The sequence below is a fragment of the Sinocyclocheilus anshuiensis genome, unplaced genomic scaffold, assembly GCF_001515605.1.
Source record: "Sinocyclocheilus anshuiensis isolate Anshui unplaced genomic scaffold, SAMN03320099.WGS_v1.1 scaffold1133, whole genome shotgun sequence".
NCBI lineage: Eukaryota > Metazoa > Chordata > Actinopteri > Cypriniformes > Cyprinidae > Sinocyclocheilus > Sinocyclocheilus anshuiensis.
The window spans coordinates 148596-174547 of NW_015555792.1; the positions used below are offsets into that span (position 1 = coordinate 148596).

At 40.2% G+C, this 25952-nt stretch overlaps 1 protein-coding gene across 1 annotated transcript in view; it reads right to left on the reverse strand.

Annotated features, from left to right (window-relative positions):
* Positions 1-1735: 1735 nt before the first annotated feature.
* Positions 1736-25952, reverse strand: part of LOC107674889 (moesin) — a 31334-nt gene continuing 7117 nt past the window's right edge. The window contains 10 exon segments of the mRNA XM_074186961.1: positions 1736-1994; positions 2883-3113; positions 3202-3294; positions 3748-3908; positions 4229-4359; positions 16684-16847; positions 16938-17034; positions 17151-17297; positions 17371-17454; positions 17549-17823. Coding sequence (XP_074043062.1) covers positions 1830-1994; positions 2883-3113; positions 3202-3294; positions 3748-3908; positions 4229-4359; positions 16684-16847; positions 16938-17034; positions 17151-17297; positions 17371-17454; positions 17549-17823 — 1548 coding nt within the window. The 3' untranslated portion in view covers positions 1736-1829.

The window sequence follows — 25952 nt, forward strand, 5'->3', positions numbered from 1 at the left end:
GCAATTTTTCATTTGATTTAACAAATCAGTTATTCATTAGATTAACAAGTCGTCACAGACCCCTCACCCAATAGACTGGGTGCCAGGATGTCTGCGAATGACACCAGGCCCCCCCTGGTCCCCATGGCAACTAATGCTGATATCACTGGTTTTATGGCCCAGAGGAATGTGAGTAGAGAGAATCATTGCCTTTTCCATAGGAAGAGACACAATGCACAGTACAAATTGACTTTTCTCTAATTAATTCATAGGAAAACCTTTCTTTGAATGAACACACATATCCTGCAGGTCATTGTGTATGTTGTCGTTATATTGTATACTGTTTATGCCGGCTTGTGATGGAACCACTCGCTTCTGTCATCTTACCTATATGTAATCCTACCATGTTTAGTATCTATGAATTAGTCTTCTGATGATCTAAACGAGAGTGTATATTATATGTTGGTACATAGGCAATATATTAGTTCACTAGTTATGATTAATTATTCATATTTCCCCGTGAGCTGATTCGCTACAAGTGCAAAAAAGATTTTATTTCCCCATGTAAATGTAATTGAGTCAAAGTATGTAATCAGTTTTAACAGAACACAAGTAAAGTACAGATTCCCCAAAGTAATACTTCAGTATAGTAGTGCTATTACTATCAGTCATGCTAGTAGTGCTAATGCTATTACTCAAATACTTCACACATATCCGCATGTCAAATTGCTGTTTCTCATTCAAGGCCTGTCTCACAACCTTTAAGATGATATCATTGGGATCTTCAGTGGAGATGTGTGTGTTTCCTTTTTTATCACAGAATTTATCAAATTGTAAGCTATACAGTGATTTGAGGACAAGCTTTAAAAAGCTTACACCCACATCGCTGACCGAGCTCACAGGACTCCCCATATGCACCAAAAGCATGTACCATGAAGCCAGCTGAGCTGAACGAATTAAGTGTTACAGGATTGTTTTCAGTTTGATGAAACCAATAATGCACAAGCATGTGCTCATGTACAGTGAGTTGGATGTTTGCTGCCAGTCGCATGGAAATAATTATATCCAAACAGCAAAACAAACTCAGACCGTAGTTTAAAGTCCTCAGTGACCATCAGTGGCTGGAGGATATCAAACGTTGAGGAAATGTCCTTACCAAAACACCAGGATCATGTGGTTGAAACTTGTCACTTTATTTGATAAACATTGGAGATTACATATCAGGGGTATGAGTACATGATCCTTTTGTTTGTTTCTTTATAATTAATTATCATGTGAACTCAATACAGTCTAATTTCTTAAATTCAAACAATCAAGAGGTTCACAACATTTATCCTTGTTTTAACCTCATGTTAGGCTTTTTAATTCACCTCAAAAGACTAAGATCACTTCAGTACACCTGCCACTGATTTGGACACAAACTCTGGTTCAAAATGCTCTGTAACGGATTATTAACTGGTCACACTTTATATTAAGAGGCCTTAACTACTATGTACTTACATAAAAAATAAGTACAATGTACTTATTGTGTTCATATTGTATTGCAAAACACGTTTACTGCTATTGAGGTGGGATATGGGTAAGGACAGGTTTGGTAGGTTTAATGGTGGGTTAAGGTGTAAGAAGATGGGTCAACAGTGTAATTATAAATGTAATTACAGAAATTAATTACAGATGTAACTACATATAGGTATTTTTAAAAATATAAGTACAATGTAAAAACATGTATGTACACAATAAGTGCATTGTATCAAATTATTAATTTAAATGTGAGTACATAGTAGTTAAGGCCACCTAATATAAAGTGGGACCATGTAACTAACAGATAGACATTCTGTCCAACTGGGAATTCACATGGACTCAAATTCATCAATGCGCTGTTTGGTGTTTCCTTGTCGGATTTGCCGTAAGGTCTTGTATTTGTCCCTCCCTAACCTCACGTTCTCGGCGTGGATCAGATCATTTGCAGTTTTCTTGCTTTCGTCACGAGTATCTGCCAGCTCAGAGCTCAGAGCCTGCAAAGACATAAACAAATCATACGTATAATTTCAGTGGGACTGATATCATTATTTGCTCTTTGGAATTTCTATTTGTATCTTGTATACTGAAGGAGTAATTGCAATTCATTTTCCTTACCTAGATAAGGCTACAAAAATATGTAATGAGATAATGCTGCAAATATTTGGCAGATTCATGATTTTTTATTTTTTATAATCTGCTCTCACAAAACAATAAACATTGCACTCCTGCAGTTAACACAGCAGATTAAATCAACAATATCCAATGATTTATCAAATTATCTTACCGTTTCTCGTATTTTTCTTTTCCTAAAATGAGTTCTTTAAAACTTTTTCTCCTCTTTTCTTCACTTGTAATCTCTATGAATTCTCATTTTCTTTACTAACGGGCCACAAGAAATGAACAAAAGCATTTTGAATGATTCATCAATGTTTTTATAATTAAGTAATTTGACAGAATTGTTTTAGTTAATAAAACCTCTCAAGTAATATGTAAGTGGTGATTTGCGTCAGATTTGTACCCACTGGAATGTATTGGTTTGTAATGTAATTGCAAATTGATATATTTTGCAGAGGCCATGGATTTTATGAAGGCAGTGTATTGTGAACCAAATGTTCAGAGATGCCAATAATTTCTTTAGTTTTATTTTTGGCCTGTTTGTCAAACGGAATTGTCAAATGGCTCGAGCAGGATTTGAACTTGTGCTGCCCGAATACACACCATACACATACACTTATGAACTGATGAGTTGAATCAGCTGTATTTGATTAGGAAGATATACAAAATGTGCAGTGTTAAGAAGCTCTTGGAAAAGGTTTTAAAAACTAGGCCATGGCAACGACAACTCTTTTTTTATAAACATGATGACTGTGTCTTGTATTCACCTGTAGGCGCTTCTGCAGACGTTCATTCTTTTCCGTTTCTGTTATGCGCTGCTCTTCACTGCGGTCTCGATATGTTCCAGTGGATGTGAGCTCAGCACTGGCCTCGGCACTGCTCTCATCATTTTCATCATGGTCATTCTCCGTCTGGGACATTGCCTGGATGTGGACCCCAATTAGCTTACTCTTCAAATCCTCTTTTGTCTTCTCCAGGTCTACCTCAACCATAATCGCCTGCCAAGATATTCATACTGAGACTGCTAATGTCTTTGTCTGAGGCTAACCATATGAAACAGATGCAACAGTACATTTACACTCTCACCCTTCTCTGCCATTTCCTGGCTTACTCCTCTTTCTTCTTTTTGGCATCTTCCAAAAGAGTGATCTTGGATGTCAGCTCGGCCAACTCTGTTGCCTTTAGATATAAATGTTAATTCCATGTAAATAAAACAGAGTGTTTCAGGCAGAGAGTGAAAAGAGGTACTACAGAAATGTACAGTATGAGAAAAACTTTAAATAATGTGAATGTATCTAGGTGACTCCTAAATAAAACAATTAACTTGTGAATGGGCACAATATGGGCACATTAAGACTGAAAGTTGGGAGTGGACATTATCCACCCCCACTGTATGCAAAAGAGCACAGTGTACATACTTCTTAATTTCTCCTTTAGAGAAAAGAAAAATAGTAATATCTTTGGAATGTCATTATAGTGAGTAATGAAAGAAGTTTGTCATTCTGAATGATAATATCTTTGTTTCTCAAGAAGAAAGAAATGGAATGTTTGGAATGATGTGAGGGTGAGTAAATGAACTATGTAGGATCATAATATATCTCTAAAAGGTTTTGAGTACTTATGCTTTAATACCAGATTCTCCTGGTTCTTCATCTGGTTCTCAGATTGCTGCAGTAATGCTGACTTCACTTCTTCTGCAATCCTGCGGTCTTTCTCCAGACGCTCAGCTTCTTCCAGCGCAAATTTCCTCTCCCGCTCCAGCTCCAACGCCCGCTTGGTCTGCTCTTCAAGTTCTGGACGACACAGCTATAATGTTACACAAATAAACTTTTCGGAAAAGTAAAATATGATAGAAATATTTAAGGTGTCTCTGTTTGAGCATCCAGCCTTTCACAGCAACAATGTATCAACCAATAGCTTCAACGTGTGGCGGGACTATGTGACTAATTGCAGACAGGTGGTGTATTTACGAAACCTATTCAAGAACAGCCACTATTTTTTTTTTTTCAATTCTATTTGGTAACGTTAGTTGAGAGGAAATTACACACTTTATCAAACCCATAAACTATTAATGTGACATTTGTACTAATAGGTAGACATTTGTAGTTCCAACCCTCTTGAGCTTTTTTGGTCTGCTCTTCAATTTGTCGAAGTCTTTCCATGAGCTCCATCGTCTCTCTTGCAATCTTCTCAGTTTCTTTTTCTGCATTTTCTCTTCTTTTTTTCTCATTTTCCAGAAGTGCTTTAAAATAAAAATGCATTAAAAACATAGTCACCACTAGAAGAACATTATGCTCTGTTTCAAAATCTAATGTCTTTTTCTAAAAATTATTTTACGTCAAATACAAATATTGACGTATTTGAACCAGCATAATATATGTAAATGAGACATTCCTTTTCATAGGTTGACTCAATGCTGTGTAGTAGGCAGGTAGTTTCTATATACTTAGCTCCTGTCGCTCCTTCTATGGTTCAAAAAGAAACATTTGGCAGAAATTCCCACACTGTTAAATGAACTGAAAGAGAGAGGGTTTTGATCAACCAAGCTACCATTTGGACCCATATGAAAAGATGTAATCGCCTGACAGTGTAAAATTACACATATTTTTTATCTTCCTGCAATGTCTGGTTGTGGCTTGCATCAAGTTCAAGACACTGACGCTTGCATACAGAACAGCCACATACTCCATACCCTCCTATTCACTATTATGAGTCTACATCCCTTCCAGAAGCCTGGGGTCAGTAAGTGTGCAACCATCACATGTGATGATACCTTGTGGTATCATCACAGAGAGGCACAGATTCACTTTCCAACATTTTCATTCGCTGTTCCTTGCTGGTGGGATGATCTTCCCACCCTCATCTGGAATGCCAAACCTCTCACAACATTTAAGAGACAGCTGAAAACTCATCTCTTCCATGAGCACTTAACCTGTTCCAGCGTGTACTATTCTTAATAGTGTCTGAAACTTTGTATTATGAGCACTTCTTGCATTTATTTGTCCCTTACTATGAATCACTTGTTGTATTCCTCATTTGTTAGTCACTTTGGATAAAAGTGTCTGCTTAATGAATTAATGCAAATTTATTAATTTATTTAAAAAAGTAAGAAGTTATAAGTAACCAAGGTTCTATGAATAAGATCAACAGGCTACCACATAGGACAGCCCCGCTAGAGGGCTAGCTGTCAGGAGATGGTATATCAAATTAAACGTACTCCACCTGTGTGCAATCATCCTCTATAAATACAGGTGCAATACCACCAGCACATTCTCTTATTTTGTCAACTGGCACCACCTAGTCAGCAAGTGATCACGTTGGGTGGTGTCCAGACCTTATTCATAGAACTAAGTGTTTTAGGGACTCAGACCTCCCCCTATTTGTAGGACAGAAGAAGCCACAGAGGAAGCCACATTCAGGCAATAAATCCACCCAAATGTAAGTGAGGAAGTCCAGCCTGCCGCGGCATAGACCTCCTCTAAGGGCACACATTTGAATAATGCCCAGGATGCAGCCATCCCTCTGGTGAAATGTGCTATCACTCTCATAGGAGGAGTGACACCTGAACTGCTACCTGTATATGCCATCTCACTCGGCCTGACCACCCAGAGGACCAGCCTGTTTTGACATCATCTGGCCCAGTGCTGACTCTTTATAGCAGACCAGTAACTGATCTGGGGTGCATTTCCCAAAAGCAACTATGATCGCAAGTTCCATCATTACCAATGGATTTCAGTGGAACTTGTGACGATAGTTGGCTAACGATGCTATTGGGAAATGCACCTCAGTTTTCCTTAAAGACTGAGTACAGGCTATACACCTCCTCAGAGCCCTGATTGGGCAGTTTAAGTGCAACTGAGCTTCTTCCTCTGTGGTGAAGCATGAAAGGTTTCCAGGAACATAGGTCTTGGCACATATGTGTAATGATTAGGATGTTATGTAGTTTAGCAGGTGGCAGTAATGGATTGTATAAAGTTATGTGCATTTGCTAAGTGGAGCAGTCGTAGTAATTTGTGTATGATGGATGTTCCACATGGAATAAAGATGCCAGCACTAGCAATTATTTGCCTTTTCTTTTTATTGTTGTTCTGTCGAATATTACATTGTACCAGGAGTGGGGTAACAAGGACACCATGGACACAATCAAACCACTGGGATTGTTGAAGTTGTGTGGAAATGTTAATACAAACTGGAGGACTTTCAAACAGCATTTTGAGTTGTATGTTGCAGCTACTGGACAAGTGGATACTGAAATGTTGTACTGCTACTTATCATTGCAGGAGCAGATGCCGTGGAGGTCTATAACACCTTTAATTTGAAGGAAAAGGCAGACAAGAAGAAACCAGAAAAGGTAAATGGAAAAAAAAATAATGCTCATTGTTTGTCAAAGAAGAATGAGACTTATGAATTAAATGTTTTTAGAACATGAATGCAGCATGAAGGAGAGGCTTTTGATTGCTTTCTTACAGACCTCAAGATAAAGGCAAACACTTGCAGTTTTAATGAACTGAGAGACTTAATGATTCGTGATCATGATATATGTGATAAGAGACTAAGAGAATGATTGATACAGCAAACTGAACTCACCTTGGATTATGCTGTTAAATTGTGCCAATCCAGCGAATTTGCGAGACAGCAAGTCATGCAGTTTGATGTGGATAATTCTTCAGTAATGTCAACACAGTAGTAGGTGCCATTTCATTCAGAGACAAGAAACAAGGTAATTCAAGAAGAGGTATTTGGATGATGGAACCCTTTGAGCAACGCAACCAGATCTGGCATCCACAGCTGGTGTGGCCAATTTTGAACTATGAGCAGGACTCTGGCTTGTGTTTCTTGAATCTTGACCAGTACTGCTAGCAGAAGTGGAAAAGGAGGAAAGGCATAATAAAGGCCCAGAGGCAAATTATATGCTAAGGCATCTACCCCAGTGTTCCCCTTGGACCTACTGAGTACCATAAGGAACACAGAGTAGTTTCCTGGGAGGCAAAAAGCTCCATCTGTGACCTCCTGAACTGGGTCCAGGTGGCTTGCATGATCTCTGGCTACAGCCGCCATTCTCCTGGTCTGGGTTCTCCCCTTGACAGAATATTGGCTGCCACATTGTCTACCCCTGGAACATGTTAGACCCTGTGCATGTGCCCATATGAGGAGAGCTCGAACCTAGCCATGGAGAGATAGAGAGTGTGTTCTCCCTTGATGGTTTATGAAAGACACCTCTGTGGAACTCTCTCTGTGCACACTGGTTTATATGAACTTCTGCCCAAGAGGGCTCCTAACCTTGAAACAGGCAATTTCACCATATGGCCCCACAACTAGGGATGCACCGATACCACTTTTTCCAGTACTCGCCCGATACCGATACTTTTATTTTTGGTACTTGCCGATACCGAGTACCGATACCAATATTTTTATTGCATTTGTAACATTTTTAAATATTGGGTACAGAAACCAAAAGAGTATGTATAATGTTAGTTGGTTAACTTTATTTATCAAATAGATAGTCAAACCTAAATTTATTCAGACACCTTCAACATTTCTCACATGATCACAGTTTATTCACTATAGTTTAGAAAATGGTAATAAAATATAACAAGAACTCAGAGTTAAACAGAGTCAGAACAAATTCAGCTTGATAATGTTAGATAACTTTGATAGAAAGGTATGTAGCCTAATGGATTACAATCAACCAAAAATTAGACAGCTGTTAGTATGACAGTATTTACACAACTATGAATACTTAGCCGGGCAACCTTTAGCCTTAATGACAGCCTGTAGTCTCCTGGGCAAACCTGGACTTTTTTCTGTTTTACTGGTAGTCCATTGTATGAAGAAATTTTAAGTATAATTTGTCACAGTTTACTTTATTTTGCTATCCTCACTTACATAAATGAACTATAGTGTCCTGCACCCACTAGTAAAAAAACTCTCTCTCTCTCGCGCTCTCTCTCGCTCTCTCTCTCCCTACCGTTTAGTAACTTGTGCATTGTTTTACTTACTTGTTTTTGACCAAAAATCAAAATCAAAAATCCAACCAAACTACAAACTTTCCAGTGATGTCTGTGAGAAAGATATATTCACTCGACAAGCGCGCGCATCTGCGCCGCCGCGCGCTCAATTCACTCAGCGTGCTTTGTTTATCAACTCGGGCACATCAGCTATACAGGCGTTAATACTGAATGTTTAACGTTATATTCATTGCATACATATACTTCGTAGACATCCTTAATCTCTAATAACTCCATTCTGCTGTCTGTTGTTCTGTTGTCTGTGTTTCATTGTCTGAATATGGCACTTATCACATGCTGTGTGATATCGGTGTTTGGTATCATGGCATTTTAACGAGTACGAGTACGAGTACGAGTACAGGAGCTCAGTATCGGCCCGATACCGATACCAGTACCATCCCTACCCACAACCGATCTTGGTTGCATCCATCACTATTCTTTCCCTTGACAAATTCTGATCTCAAAGGGCCTTCTGCTGGAGGCCTGGCTTTTAAAACCACCACTTCATGGCTGACATACAGGGATCCATTCGCAAAATTCTCTGACCGCTTTCATGTGCATTCACTTTGCTACTTCTGAACCACTGCTGTAATGGCCGCATGTGAAGCAGACTACCCGAGAAGCTGCTGCCATCAAACCAAAAGGCCTCCATCCACACTTCACTGATTTTTAAGATTTTGCCATTAAATAGTATATCTTCTCCACAGCATCAGAATCCTCTGCGGTGTAGACATGCTCTCATAGTCTTTGAGTCCAGAACCAAGCCCAAATACGATACCATTCTGCATGGGGTGAGACAGCTCTTCTCCTCATTCAACATCAGAAATAATCTGTATCACTCATTCGCTCCTCATCTGTATTGTTCCTCACCTGCTTTTTGGTTGGGGTACATATCAGTCAATCGTCCAAGTAATTCATGATGCAAATTCCCTGCCGATGGAGGAAAACAAGTGCTGCATTCATGCACTTTGTACAACTACAAGTAGCTAGAGACAGCCAAAGGGAAAGTTGGGAAAGGGAAGTTGGGACCTCTGCCAAGAGGGTCCTGCATTCCACATTTTCTTTCAAGACTGTTGGGAAAATATGGTAACATGGGGGCTTTATTCTGAACTGAAGCCTGTACCTGAACCTATGGTATTGATAACCCAAGGGCACTGGGTACACTGGCCCCAGTGAGCAAGATGCTGAGGTATAAAGTGTGACTTTGGAGGTTCACAAGTGTCAGTGTCAAGACCAGCATCCTGACATATGTAATTATGCCTGCTTTGTCGGCTACTGCTGGTGAAAAGAGCAGTGGCTACTTGGCTCAGGTTTGCTAAGGACCAAGGTATGATGTGAACTTCCCCAGCACTGGCTAGATTAGGCTGAATGGCCCGTCCCATTCATCCAGTTTGCCGCACTGCACAAGTTAGTTCCCTTGCCTTGCATGACTGTTCCAGGGTCACTGTCTCTAATGGAGACAGTGTCAAGTGTACTAAAAGATGTAACAACATAAAAATGTGTTGACTTTCTTTGTGTCGACCTATGACCTTCTGACACTGTCCTTGGCCAAGGTTTTATTAAACTAGTGTAATACCTCTTTGACGGCAGCCAAGATTGGAAATTTTGTTGTGAGGAAGTGAAATGGCACAAACATGAAGAAGAGCTGTTGTCCATGACATGACCATTGCAATTGTGAAGTATGAATGCACTGTGGAAACTGACATCTGGACCAAAAACTATCGGAAGACACAATATGTTACATAGAAATGACTTCAGGCCCATTCACAAGAAAAATAACAATAACATTAACTATAAAGATAAAGTCCTTAAGATCATTCTACATTTAGGAGAATACTGAGAGTCCACACCATATGGCATAACTATAATATTATAATGAGAATAACTATAATGATAATGATATGGATAATGATGAAGGAACAATTGGGATCATTGGGATCGCATTGAGAACACTGACAGCTAATCATATGAATTTAAAGGGCTCACTCATTAAATGGCAGACAACAGAAAAGCACATCGCCGAGATTGGATGGACTCAAAACATAGAATGCTGAGGACATCTGCTGGTTAAAGCCATGTAAATGCAAGAAGACCAGCAAAAAATTAAACTGGTACTCATATGGAAGTGTGAACAAAATTTGTTTTCAAAAAAAAAAAAAAACACTCTCTAAGCAGAGTGACAGATTCTCCCTACTCCTCTCGTTTTCGGAAGGATCTCATATATGGCAAAAGCATCTGGTTTCCTTTGGTGTCTTTGTGAAATGTAAAGCAGTTACATTTCATTACAATGTTCCAGTCATCTACGTCTTTCACAATTCTCGTTCGCTGTGATGGATAAAACACCCAAAGATGGCCAGGTTCTGAAAGATGTGAAAAACCTAGTCACATGATTCAAATATTCTGGCCTACAAGTTAAACTGGGTAAGTCTCTAAAGTAATCAGTGGATACAAGATGGAATTCTAATTTTGAAATTCTAGATTCTGTGTTTCAACAGTTTGATGACATTACAACAATCCCATTGGATACTAAACAGTATGACAACGAAAAATGCATCGCCAAGAATACTCTTTAAACTGTGGTGACTTTTTTCAAGCCATTCAAAGATGCAACCAGTACCTTGGAGTCAGAAAATATGACCTTAAGTGCATCTTTAGTTCTGCCATGGTCTGTAAGAATAAGAAACCACTGCGAAGCAGCCAGAGCTGACTGCATTCTCACTGAAATTGCACTGTGACTTGTGTGCAACGTCTGGACAAACTACTGTTGCTAAACAGTTTGGCAGCAAGTGGAATTTACATGCTCTACAAAATAGCGACATTCGTCAATCCGAAACTGTGTCAGTTAAAGACTGTTAAAGTTTAAAGTTCATGAGGAAAACACAGAGGAAAACCTAACTGCCACCTGAAAAAAAAAAACTGCTTTTCAAGAATTTGCCATGTACTTTGCATCCCAGCAGGAAAGAGTTTTTGCAAATATATTTGCAGTCACATAATGAAGCAGAGACACATTAATCGGAATCCCTCATCAGTGAATGACATGGACACATTAAGTAGGCCTGCATATTTATGTATTTATTGATTGATTGATTGATTGATTGATTTATAAATATTGAAGATAGGCCTGTTTTGTTATTATCGGATGTGAATAGTTATTGTTAATGATTGGATAGGCATTGCAAAAAGCAAAAAGGCTATATGTATATCGTCTCCAGGTTACGTATGTAACCATGGTTCCCCGAGGGAATGAGATGCTGTGTCGAGAAATTATTTGGGAACACCCCTGCGTAACCGCGTTCTGAAGCATGTGTAAAATCAGTCCAATGGAGCAGTGAGACGTCACGAGCGGGGTGACGTGACCAACCAGGAAGTATAAAAGCACATCCGGCAGAGCGCAAGTTAGCTTTGATGAAGTAGCGCCTGCAGGGATGCAGGGAGTATGGCAAAGAGACGCAGCGTCTCATTCCCTCGGGGAACCATGGTTACATACGTAACCTATGTTCTTTGGCGGACCAATGCAAACAAACAGCTGATATGCCTTTTGCCACGGGGCAGCTCTGTGTGGTAAGCGTCTAGTGCTCGAACTGGACAGAGCAGATTAAGCCTTTCTTGGCCTACTTCCTGGAATGGAGGAGGACAAGAAAGGCTTAATCTGCTCTGTCCAGTTCGAGCACTGGACAGAGCGGGTAAAGGAATGCCCTAACCATACCTGGAGCAAATTCCAGGCACGGAACAGAAAGTGTCTGAAGATCCCCGATCCTTTTAAGTGAGGAAATAATGAGGAGAAAAATAGTCTTGAGCATGAGAAACTTGACTGGAACTTCTTCTATGGGTTCAAAGGGGGCATTGCATAAGCCCTCCATATAGCCTCAACAACCTCAGTTGAGAGACCAGAAGCTAGGAGCTGTGCCCCCTCAGGGGCCACGCCCACAGCTTACACAACTCCGGGCAGGGGTGAAGAATGGTGCCACCCGCCTGAGAGAGGAGGTCCCTTCTGATCAGAAGGGAGAGAGCCGTCGAGGAGGGACACCAGGTCCGAGAACCATACTCGGGCCAGCCAGAACGGGGCTACTAGCAGCAGACGGCTCCGTCCCAGCGTACTCTCTCCAGAACTCCCGGGAGCAGAACAATCAGGGGAAAAGCGTACAGACGAAGCCTCGGCCACATCTGCACCATGACATCTAGCCCCAGTGAAGCTGGATGCATGAGGGAGAACCAGAGCGGACAGTGTGTCGTTTCTTGAGATGCAAATAGATCCACTTCCGCCTGGCCAAACTCCCTCCAAAGGATGGGTCTCCATCCCCCGGGCCTCAGCCCCTGCCTCGACAGGTTGTCTGCACCCTGATTGAGATACCCAGGGATGTAGACTGCTCTTAGTGAGAGGGAAGGATCTGGCGCACCAGCTTGTACAAGGGGCGCGAATGCAGATCCCCCTGCCGATTGATGTAGGAGACCACCGATGTGTTGTCTGTGTGGAAAAGCATATGATGCCCCCTTAGGTCTGGTCGGAGGAAGATAGATGAAGTGTCTGGCTCTCTTTCCGGGGGGAAGAAACCGCAGCGCGGGCTTTGATCCCTGAGAGGGAGCTGTGGATCTAGCCGGTGAGGACCGAGAAAAGGACGAGCCCGTCTCTGATCCCTCCACTAAATCCACCTGCGATCCCCACGACAACAGTCTACCCTCTCATCCTCAATACTCTTCAAAAAAACCCACTCAAAAACATCCTTTCATCCCAACATCCATTCTTCCACCCTTCCTTCAGCCGTTTACAACAATATGGCTAATATGGCTTTACGTAATATATCGTTCTTCCTAATAATTCTCAATAGCTACTTCTACAGCCCAGAAGCCTCTTCCAGCGCCACTAGAGACCCTAGCTCATGCGGCCCAGTCTGGACTCCCTCAACCTCCAATTCTATTTCCAACTGGTCTATATTTTTTCACCTCCCTCCATCAATACACTTTCATCCTGCCATCTACAGCCCACATACTTAGGCAGCTACACCACTTACTCGGCCAGCTTCAGCAGCTCATCGCCCTCCTCCCATCTCAGCTGCTCTATGCTCAAAATTTAGCTGCAGGTTGTCTACAGCAGTTCAACTAGGAGACATACTGGGGCACTCTCGACTCTGAACTCTACTGTCAGACATTCGCAGCTCAAACATCCCTTCACGCCATCTTTGCTGAGCCCCTCACATCTAGCTTCAGCATGCTCAATTATCGCCCCCTTCAACCTCAACCATCCTTCTCACGCAAAACTAAAGTTTCAACAGCTTATCCGCTGCAGCTCCACCCCTTCAATTATTCCTAAGCACCATCAAACTTATTTATCTAACAGGCCATGGAGCTCGGCTCGCCAAAGCTGATACCACCAACACCTTCAAAGTATTGCCTATCCATCCAGATTTCTAGCGATCCTTCGGAGTCTTCTGGAAAAGTCCCTATTACTTCGCTGTACGCCTCACTTTCGGCTGCAGAAGCAGACCTAGGATTTTGACTCTCTCTGACGCACTATGCTGGATTCTCACCAACAACCACACACTCCCTTACGTCCTTCACCTTACGGATGACTTCCTAACATTGCACCTCCATCGCACCACCGCATTCAGAATTTTCCACACTAATCAAGGTTTTCACCAAACTCAGCGTTCCATTTTCAGAGCAGAAAACCTCAGGGCCTCGTACTACCATCAAGTTTTAGGCATCACCCTTGACTCAATTTCATTTCAAGCATCTCCACCCTCTACAAAAACCACAGAATCTCACTGCTTCATTCCAACTTTATATTAACAGATAGATATACAATCGTCAGCTACTAGCACTTCTAGGCCACCTCAACTATGCCATCTGGATAATTCCTCAAGAGAAATCCTTCTTGTCCAACCTTCTGTCTAGCAGCAGCCATCCCATCTCTCCACAACAGAGTCATATTAAATGATGCATGCAAATGGAAATGCGCCTCTGGCAACAATTCCTCCCATCCCAGAACAGCATCTTCTATCTCTATAACAACTACATCATTCATCTCGATGACATCCAACTATATACTGATGCAGCACCCTCAATAGGCTTCGACGGCCATTACTGTGGGTGCTGGTTTTCCTCCGAACGACCTCCGGAGTTCAGTCTCCTCAGTCAGCAGTCAAGCGCTTTCTCCACCACATACATAAAATATACCCCATTATCATGGCAGCCATCCTTTGGGGGTACGAATGTCCCAGAAAATCAATACCCATCTACTCGGACAATGCAGTGTTAGTTAAAAATATAAACAAGGGAAATCCCTTTCTGCTGTTATTATACAATTCATGCGCAGGCTCACTTAATATCCGCCCACCTGCAGTTCCTGCTCTGAGCAGCTCATATACTGGACACCTTATTCTCATAGTCAACTCATTGTCTCGTTTCTCCTTTCAGAAATCCAGAGCCTTGGTCCAGAATCGACATTCATTCTACTCCAGTCCCACTGCGGACCAACAATTCTTACAAACGCTTCTCAAAAGCCATACTTAATCGCATTGCCCCAAGCGTGCTTCAGCGTACCTCACCGGCTGGAACAGCTCCATCAGTTTCCTTTCCATCAACCGACATGCTGCCCTTGCAACTTCATTTCTTGCGCTCATTCCTTCCTAAAAGATCCGAATGTGCTCTTTCCAAGCCTACTTATCAGGAATCAACTTCTTCTATAAACTAACCACTGGCAACAATTGCCCTGCTATCTCTCATTCTCACACATCCATGCTCATTAAAAGCTTACGAAAACCAACCAAAACGAAAACCACCTTACGAAAACCTGTGCCAAACCACCAAACGCCTTCCACTAACCACTAACCTACTTAGCCTCTGCATAATCTCACACAATCATGCTATCTGAATCCCGAGACTGTCAAACATTAGATTCCATGTTCTTGCTAGCATTCTTTGGCTTCCTATGATGTTCGGAACTTGCTCTGACTCCTCTACATTCAATCCTTCTGTCCACTCCTGTATTTTACTCCTTAGATACACACATCTTCACCCTTTGAAGAAGCAAACTGACCAATTAGGAACATTGTTTATTATCTACATCTTCTGTCTAAACTCCTAAGTCCATTCGAACCTATTTCTGAATATGTCCACTCAGATGCGCAGGACAAACACTTCATAAAGATCCACTCTTCATTACAGAAACTGGAAAACCGGCCACAAGATTCAGATGCAGCAATATCAGCAACCAGATGTAGAATCTCCGATGAGACTATCAGAATCTGGTCACCACGAGCATGGTGCACCTACATCTGCAACAATCTCAAGCACTCCGCCAAGCTCAAGCTTACCTCAGCTTTTCTCAACTTAGGGGTCCTAATCGTCTGGCCTAAATATACAAATGAGACGATACCCCCACCCTGGGTCTCTACAGGCCATCAATTCCAGACGCCCAGATCAACCTGACCAGCATCCTATTCCCATTACCTTTTCATCCTCTTCCTACTCATCCCTAACATTCTGAGCAATAAAATATTCATTAACATATTTGGTTGTGGTGTGTACCTTGCTCGTGAAACAACATCTATGCACCACTGCTGATATCTAGCCAAAAAAAAAAAAGTGCATTAGTTACAAAACAGACATATCAGTCCACATACTGTACCTATGATCACATTGCAGAACTATTAGAGGAAATCCATACAGAAGCCATACTCACGATATTGTGGCTACTGTAACTAACTGCATCCAACTGAAGAGTAAACAATCCTACTTTCTCTGAATTATTCATCAATGGCAAAGTGCTCAGCCCTATGAAATGCTTCTGGAAGACTAAAATGTGCTCAAATACTCAATTACTTGACAAACCAGCAGCTCAAAACACCCTGCATTTGTAAGTAGAATCAGGGCCTTCCCTAGCTGATGCAGGGCCCAGTGCGAGGTAGAGAGTGGGGCGCCCTCGGTCCATTTGCAATTGCGTTCCGGAATGGCCCTGAGTGGAATTCTCTTTATGACTGTTTAGGTCAGATGGCATCACTTTAGGAGAAGCTTCCTGTGATAATGCCTGCCTTGTAACTCCTACCATTCAAAGAAGTAGAACTCGAGTCTCAAATCTGTGATAGTGCTTGGAAATTTTGTAAGCCACCATAGCTGACTTAATCAAAAGTTTTACAGATGTTTCAATAATATTCAATAAAAAAAACTTTTAAATTAGTACCAAATTACTGGATCTTATGAATATTTATTTATTTGCAGTGCAGTAATACAATCCACATTTCTCTCAACTCAGTCATTTTGTAATAATTTGATTCAATTCTTGGACTACATTTCTGTGAAGAAAAATTGCAGTGCCACTTAAGAATTTTGCCAAAACTAGGTATTCTATAAGGCAACTTAATGTTACTAGGCAGCTCACTAAGTTTTAGAACAGAGCTATTGTGTTAATGATTTACTTTCATAAAAGATACACAATTACTGAGTCTGTATAAAAGACAGTATCCTGGATAAAGTGATTTTACCTTAGGTATCATAAAAAATAGCATTGGAGATGCTATGTCTGTGCTGTGTGATATACTGTATCTGTTATTAATGTTGTCACCTCTCTTGTTGTCTCTTATTCTTCTCCTCTCTGGCCTGAGCTTTCATCTGCTGCACCTCAATGGTGTCTGGCTTGCGGCGTCGCATATAAAGATCATGGTTTCCCATGCACAGAGCCAGAATACGCTTGTTAATGCGCAGACGAGGTGCATAGAACACAAAGTCCTGTGGATGAGCAAAGGACATGTAGTGCAGCAGGTGAAAGACTGTGAATGAATAAATGATTTGAGGGTTAAATTTATAATTTTTAATTACCGGTGACTTTTTGTCTATGGGCTTAATGACAAATTTCTTGTCACTGAAAGAAATATTCCGTATCTCACTCCAAGGGAATCCAATCTTAGGTGTCAGCCTGTTGAAAAACAGGAATACTAACATGGCACAGTCCATTGCAAATAATTTACAACAAATTGAATTAGTTGTATTAGTTGCATTAAAGTTACAAATAAAATATAGATGAAGATGTACTTGTCTGAACGTTCATATATGTTGAGTCCCAAAGCATCAACACCCAACCACAACTCCGATCCTTTTTTGTTTTTGATGCTGAAATAGTTCACTCCATACATCTCCAGATCCTGGGAAATCTTCAAGTATTCTATCATAGCGTCCTCTCTGTGGAGATAAAGCTTCACTGACCATGTACTCAAACAGCTAGTTTTAGGTTCAGAATTTGTGAAGTTTCTACCTGAGCATGCGTTTGTGTTGCTCATGCCACACCTGGATTCGTTCTTCCCACTGCTCTTTAGTCAGTTTGTGCTGTTCTAGAACTCTAAAAGAAGGTATTTATATAAAAAACAGCAGCTTTCATATACTTTCAGATACTATAATGGTCTTGGTGTTAAAAGAGTAGAATAGAGAAGCACCTTTGTGGCAGCAGTTTGTCTCTGCACATATATCCAGGCACGTGATATTCATTGTTGTAGTCACCGTATTTCATCTGCACAGCATATGAGGCCAGGAGAACGGCCGTTTCAGGTGGACAGTAGATATCATCGTTCAAGATCCCCTCTTTCACCTGGAGGAAGAAAAGACGCTGCGTAGCTTCCTGAATCAGCTCTTCAGCCACGTCCTCAGGGTAGAACTTTGCTCTGAATTTTATCAGCAGTGGGTTTTCCTTTCTCACATCTTGAGCAGTCACCTAACATATAAACACAAATGCATTTGTTAGATGTTTCAGTATGTTCTTTTAAAGCAATCAAGTGCTGCAAAGAAAAACTCAGTATTCACAGAAATACAAAATCTATTACACATTAATTAAGTTTGTTTCTTGATCTTGCTTTCCGTTTTAAACATAACTGAGTGAGATTTTGCTAGAGTGAGATTTTGATGACAGTTTAAATTAAAAGCTAAATAAAGTACATGTCCCTAATTAAGATTTTAAGGATCCAACAGTTACTTTGAACTCAATACTGTAGATTCCCCAAATAATTAAACTTGGTTTACTAGATGCACTTTTTTAGAAACACTCACTATTAACATTTCCTAACATCTACACTGGTTATCTTGCTACCTAATATTACGTCTTAGGTTATTTCCCAGTCAGTCAGATTTCCTACCAGCTAATCTGTGTTGCAAAAAGGAGTAGTATATAAATGATTCAATATAAACAGCCTCTAACTTGTTCGACCACAAATATAAAGCATAAATAAAGTTTAAAATCCCTAAATTATAAATAAAGAACAAAAGCACAATCTAAGTGTTAACAGCTCAGAGGTAGGAGTGTTTTAGAGTATCACTTCAGGCCGCTCTATACACCACAATGCAACACAATTGCGACATCACCGCAGATCATGTTTAATTTACCCCCACCTCAAACAACTCTATGATATATGAATATTTTTATTTCATTTTTTATATTTAAAACAGCCCAAGCATGCCTATACATATAGAATGCTGCATCAAACGAATTCATAAAGTAAAAGTGTAAATAAATCAAATCCATTGCGCATTCCAAGTGATAAAGGGCTTAGTTCCATTTCAGCCTATTGCAAGGGTTCCACCAGCAGTGGGCACTTGTGCAACATAATCAATGATGTACATCTGAGTGAATGAGATGGAGGGAAGTTAGCAAGGGAATGGCATAAAAAACGATGTGGAACGGAGCCCCTGTGTGTCCTTTCTCCTTCTTCTACAGGTGTGGAACAACATGAGTGACCCCTGTTGTTCTTGGGCTGTTTTAGCATGCTGAGCTAACACGCCATTTAGTAAAACACTGATTTCATGCTTTAGATACGCTCTACATCTTCCAGCGAGGCACTTACAAACCCATGCCCACATTGCAGTTCACTGCCTATGTCTGTGAGACAGTTGCATTTGGCTGGATTTGACCATACCAAGGAATCCAATCTTTTGCAAGTAGACCCGAATTAATGGCAGAAACCACAAAAATGCTATGTCCCTGGACATCATTTTGGATTGAATGCTGGGGTGTTTGAAAAAGACATGTTGTCTGTGACCACCCAGCAGCTTATACAGATGCAGCATGCCCCAAAATTCAGAAAGCCGGCAGCATCTGCTCATCACCATTAAGCAACTGTGAAGCCTCATTTTTGTTACAGTTCTACCAGCTGACTTTATACTTAACAGAAATTCTGTTTCTCTGACTATGCCCAAATATGATACCACATGGTACTCCTGCTTCCCTGCTGTGTCCCAGGGGAACTGAATGGGTTTTGATGATAATTGATCACAGATGATTACATTAGTTTAAACGAGTCTACCCCCTAAGATTACTGTTATAATCATGAGCCGCATCCAAAAGGTAAAGGGGGAGGTGTTGCTACAATTTCTAGCAATATTTTCAGTACTTCTCAGAGAACAGGCTTCAAGTATAACTCCTTTGAAGTAATGGTGCTTCATATAACGTTATCCAGAGAAACAAGTGTTAATGATAAATCCTTGTGATGTTTGTACTGGCTACTGCATACAGGCCACCAGGGCACCATGCAGACTTTACAAAAGAATTTGCTGATTTTCTATCTGAGTTAGTGCTGGCTCCAGATAATTAATTGTTGGTGATTTTAATATCCATGTTGATAATGAAAAATATGCATTGGGATCAACATTTATAGACATTCTGAACTCTTTTGGGGTTAGACAACACATGTCAGGGCCTACTCATTGTCGAATTCATACTAAAGATTTAATATTGTTATATGGAATTGATGTTAATTGCATTGAAATTCTGCAGCAGAGTGATGATATCTCGGATCATTATCTAGTCTCGTGTGTACTCCATACAGCTAAATCTGTAAATTCAACTCCTTGTCATATACGTATATGGTAGAACCATCACTTCTACTACAAAAGACTGCTTTGTAAATAATCTTCCTGACTTATATAAATTCCTCAGCATATCCAATAGCTCAGAAAATCTTGATGATGTAACAGAAACTATGGACTCTCTCTTTTCTAGAACTTTAGACATGGTTGCTCCTTTAAGTAAGATTAAGGAAAACAGTCTGACACGGTGGTATAACGAGCACACTTGTGCCCTAAAGAGAGCAGCCTGGAAAATGGACGCAGCTGGGAGAAAACAAAACTAGAGGTATTTCGAATTTCATGGCAATATAGTACCTTCTCCTGCAGAAAAACATTAAAAACGGCAAGATCTGATTACTTTTCTTCTCTTTTAGAAGAAAACAAACACAACCCCAGGTATTTATTCAATACAGTGGCTAAATTAACAAAAAATAAAGCATCAACAGGCATTGACATTTCCAAACACCATAGCAGTAATGACTTTATGAACTACTTTACTTCCAAGATCGATACTATTAGAGATAAAATTGTAGCAATGCAGCCATCAGCTACAGCATTGCATCAGACAGTGCACTATAGATCCCCTGAGGAACAATTCCACTTATTCTCTACTATAGGATAATTGCATTTATATTGTATAAACTTGTTAATCATCTAAAACAACAACATGTATATTAGACCCTACATCATCTAAGCTACTTAAAGAGGTGCTTCCAGACGTCATAGATCCTCTTCTGACTATTATAAATTTGTCATTGTCATTAGGATATTGCAAAAACCTTCAAACTGGCTGTTATTAAGCCTCTTATTAAATGAATGAAGAGTGAATGAAGAGGTATAATACCGATCACAAGTGCAGTATGGAGAACCTCAAGGCTCAATACTAGGACTATTGCTTTTCACAGTTTACATGTTACCCTTGGGAGATATCATCAGGAAACATGTGGTTAGCCTTTACTGCCTTTACTGTGATACTCAGCTCTATATTTCTTTGCGGCCTGATGAAACATACCAATTTGCAAAACGGAAAAAACGGAATGCTGATATAAAAAACTGGATGACTAGTAATCTCCTGCTGCTAAATTCTGAAAAAAACTAAACAAAGGTGTAAATTATTGGACCAAAAACCTGTCTACCACTTGATGGCTGCTCTGTCAAGTCTTCATCATCATCAGTTTGAAGCAAATAAAGTTTAAAATCCCTAAATTATAAATAAAGAACAAAAGCACAATCTAAGTGTTAACAGCTCAGAGGTAGGAGTGTTTTAGAGTATCACTTCAGGCCGCTCTATACACCACAATGCAACACAATTGCGACATCACCGCAGATCATGTTTAATTTACCCCCACCTCAAACAACTCTATGATATATGAATATTTTTATTTCATTTTTTATATTTAAAACAGCCCAAGCATGCCTATACATATAGAATGCTGCATCAAACGAATTCATAAAGTAAAAGTGTAAATAAATCAAATCCATTGCGCATTCCAAGTGATAAAGGGCTTAGTTCCATTTCAGCCTATTGCAAGGGTTCCACCAGCAGTGGGCACTTGTGCAACATAATCAATGATGTACATCTGAGTGAATGAGATGGAGGGAAGTTAGCAAGGGAATGGCATAAAAAACGATGTGGAACGGAGCCCCTGTGTGTCCTTTCTCCTTCTTCTACAGGTGTGGAACAACATGAGTGACCCCTGTTGTTCTTGGGCTGTTTTAGCATGCTGAGCTAACACGCCATTTAGTAAAACACTGATTTCATGCTTTAGATACGCTCTACATCTTCCAGCGAGGCACTTACAAACCCATGCCCACATTGCAGTTCACTGCCTATGTCTGTGAGACAGTTGCATTTGGCTGGATTTGACCATACCAAGGAATCCAATCTTTTGCAAGTAGACCCGAATTAATGGCAGAAACCACAAAAATGCTATGTCCCTGGACATCATTTTGGATTGAATGCTGGGGTGTTTGAAAAAGACATGTTGTCTGTGACCACCCAGCAGCTTATACAGATGCAGCATGCCCCAAAATTCAGAAAGCCGGCAGCATCTGCTCATCACCATTAAGCAACTGTGAAGCCTCATTTTTGTTACAGTTCTACCAGCTGACTTTATACTTAACAGAAATTCTGTTTCTCTGACTATGCCCAAATATGATACCACATGGTACTCCTGCTTCCCTGCTGTGTCCCAGGGGAACTGAATGGGTTTTGATGATAATTGATCACAGATGATTACATTAGTTTAAACGAGTCTACCCCCTAAGATTACTGTTATAATCATGAGCCGCATCCAAAAGGTAAAGGGGGAGGTGTTGCTACAATTTCTAGCAATATTTTCAGTACTTCTCAGAGAACAGGCTTCAAGTATAACTCCTTTGAAGTAATGGTGCTTCATATAACGTTATCCAGAGAAACAAGTGTTAATGATAAATCCTTGTGATGTTTGTACTGGCTACTGCATACAGGCCACCAGGGCACCATGCAGACTTTACAAAAGAATTTGCTGATTTTCTATCTGAGTTAGTGCTGGCTCCAGATAATTAATTGTTGGTGATTTTAATATCCATGTTGATAATGAAAAATATGCATTGGGATCAACATTTATAGACATTCTGAACTCTTTTGGGGTTAGACAACACATGTCAGGGCCTACTCATTGTCGAATTCATACTAAAGATTTAATATTGTTATATGGAATTGATGTTAATTGCATTGAAATTCTGCAGCAGAGTGATGATATCTCGGATCATTATCTAGTCTCGTGTGTACTCCATACAGCTAAATCTGTAAATTCAACTCCTTGTCATATACGTATATGGTAGAACCATCACTTCTACTACAAAAGACTGCTTTGTAAATAATCTTCCTGACTTATATAAATTCCTCAGCATATCCAATAGCTCAGAAAATCTTGATGATGTAACAGAAACTATGGACTCTCTCTTTTCTAGAACTTTAGACATGGTTGCTCCTTTAAGTAAGATTAAGGAAAACAGTCTGACACGGTGGTATAACGAGCACACTTGTGCCCTAAAGAGAGCAGCCTGGAAAATGGACGCAGCTGGGAGAAAACAAAACTAGAGGTATTTCGAATTTCATGGCAATATAGTACCTTCTCCTGCAGAAAAACATTAAAAACGGCAAGATCTGATTACTTTTCTTCTCTTTTAGAAGAAAACAAACACAACCCCAGGTATTTATTCAATACAGTGGCTAAATTAACAAAAAATAAAGCATCAACAGGCATTGACATTTCCAAACACCATAGCAGTAATGACTTTATGAACTACTTTACTTCCAAGATCGATACTATTAGAGATAAAATTGTAGCAATGCAGCCATCAGCTACAGCATTGCATCAGACAGTGCACTATAGATCCCCTGAGGAACAATTCCACTTATTCTCTACTATAGGATAATTGCATTTATATTGTATAAACTTGTTAATCATCTAAAACAACAACATGTATATTAGACCCTACATCATCTAAGCTACTTAAAGAGGTGCTTCCAGACGTCATAGATCCTCTTCTGACTATTATAAATTTGTCATTGTCATTAGGATATTGCAAAAACCTTCAAACTGGCTGTTATTAAGCCTCTTATTAAATGAATGAAGAGTGAATGAAGAGGTATAATACCGATCACAAGTGCAGTATGGAGAACCTCAAGGCTCAATACTAGGACTATTGCTTTTCACAGTTTACATGTTACCCTTGGGAGATATCATCAGGAAACATGTGGTTAGCCTTTACTGTTATGCTGATGATACTCAGCTCTATATTTCTTTGCGGCCTGATGAAACATACCAATTTGCAAAACGGAATGCATAGTTGATATAAAACCTGGATGACTAGTAATTTCTTACTGTTAAATTCTGTTTAAATAAAAAAAAATGATCGGGCCAAAATTTGATAGCAATCTTTCCTTTGAAAGCCACGTTTCAAGCATTTGTAAAACCTAATTTTTCCATCTCAAAATATATCTAAATTACGACCTATGCTCTCAATGGAAAATGCAGAAACGTTAATTCATGCGTTCATGACCTCAAGGGTAGATCATCGTAATGCTTTATTGGGTGGTTGCTCTGCACACTTAATAAACTTCAACTGGTCCAAAATGCAGCAGCTAGAGTTCTTACTAGAACCAGGAAGTATGACCATATTAGCCCGGTACTGTCAACTCTGCACTGGCTCCCTATTAAACATTGTATACATTTCAAAATCTTGCTAGTTACTTACAAAGCCCTGAATGGATTAACTCCTCAGTACTTGAGTGAGTTCTTATCGCAGTATAGTCCTTCACGTCTGCTATGTTCTCAAAATTCTGGCCATTTGATAATACCAAGAATATCAAAATCAACTGCGGGTTGTAGATCCTTTTCCTATTTAGCTCCCAATTGTTAGGCTGCATTAATTAGGTCAACCAAAACCGGGAACACTTCCCATAACACCTGATGTACATGTCACATCGTTAGAAAAAATGGCATCTATGCTAATATTAATCTGTTTCTTTCTATTCCGAGGTCATTGTAGCCACCAGATCAAGTCTGTATCCAGATCAGATGGTCACTGACGTCACCTGGATCCAGTCTGTATCCAGCCCAGATGGTGGATCAGGACCTAGAGATGACCTCTACAGCCCTGAATGTCAGCGGAGACCAGGACAACTAGATGAGCCTGAGACAGATCCCCAGCAAAGACCACGTCACCTAGATGGCCATCGACACAAGACCACAGGAACCAGATGAGTCCTCTGCACAATCTGAATTTGCTGCAGCATGGTATTAAACTGCTGATTCGTCTGGCCAGAGGAGAACTGGCCCCCCTGACTGAGCCTGGTTTCTCCCAAGGTTTTTTTCTCCATTTCTGTCACCTATGGAGTTTTGGTTCCTTGCCACTGTCGCCTTTGGCTTACTTAGTTGGGGACGCTTGACTGACTGATTGCACAGACACTATTGGAAGAGAGCTGAACTCTTAGTTGGGGACACTTAATTTCCAGTGATATCGTCAACTTGACTGCACAGATACTATTTGAAATAAACTGAGCTGGACGATGACATCACTGAATCAATGATGAACTGATTTTAACTGAAACTGAGTGTTTACTGTTGTCCTTTTGTATTATTACACACAATTTTTCCTATTTAATATTGTAAAGCTACATTGACACAATCTGTATCGTTAAAAGTGCTATATAAATAAAGGCGACTTGACTTGACAATCAGTGTTGGGCAAGTTACTCTGAAAATGTAATTACATTACTGATTACTCCTTTTAAAAGTAATCAAGTTACTTTTCTAATTACTTTATTTCAAAAGAAATGAGTTACATTACTAGTTATGTTACTTTTTTTCTGTACATCCATGAAATTTACATGAAAAAGTAAGTTTTGTGTCACCTAGCCACAACATCCCAGCATAAACGCTCCCGATAAATATTTGCTATTAAGGCATCAACACTGACAAACCACTTACTAAATGCAAGCATAGGCTGCTGCGTACATGGTTTGGCATGGCAGAATGCCAGAAAAGGGTGTGTCATACCTCCTTGACCTGTTTTGTTGTGTTTTCTCCCTCTTGTGCTCTGTTTGACCTAGTTTCTGTCTCCGTCTGATTATTGTCATTGGTTTCAGGTGTGTGTCATTAATTACCCTCATCAGCTCCACTATATTAGTTGTGTTCTGTTCTCTGTTTGTCGTTCGGTCTACTATGTCCCTATGTGTGTCTCCTGCCTGTTCTGTCCTGGATTTACCCTTGTGTGGATTCAGTGTTGCCAATTTAGCTACTTTGTAGCTAGATTTAGCGACTTCCCCGCCCCTTTTGAGACTTTTTTCAAAAGTTTAGGGACAAATATAGCAACTGCTTGGACAAACCTTATCTAAGTTCTCATCTTGCCCACTGATCTACGTTCATCTTTATATAGATCAGTGAATTTGCCATTGTGATGTCATCTAGTGACATTTAGCTACCAGTTTTAGCTACTTTCAATTGAAAGCAGTTG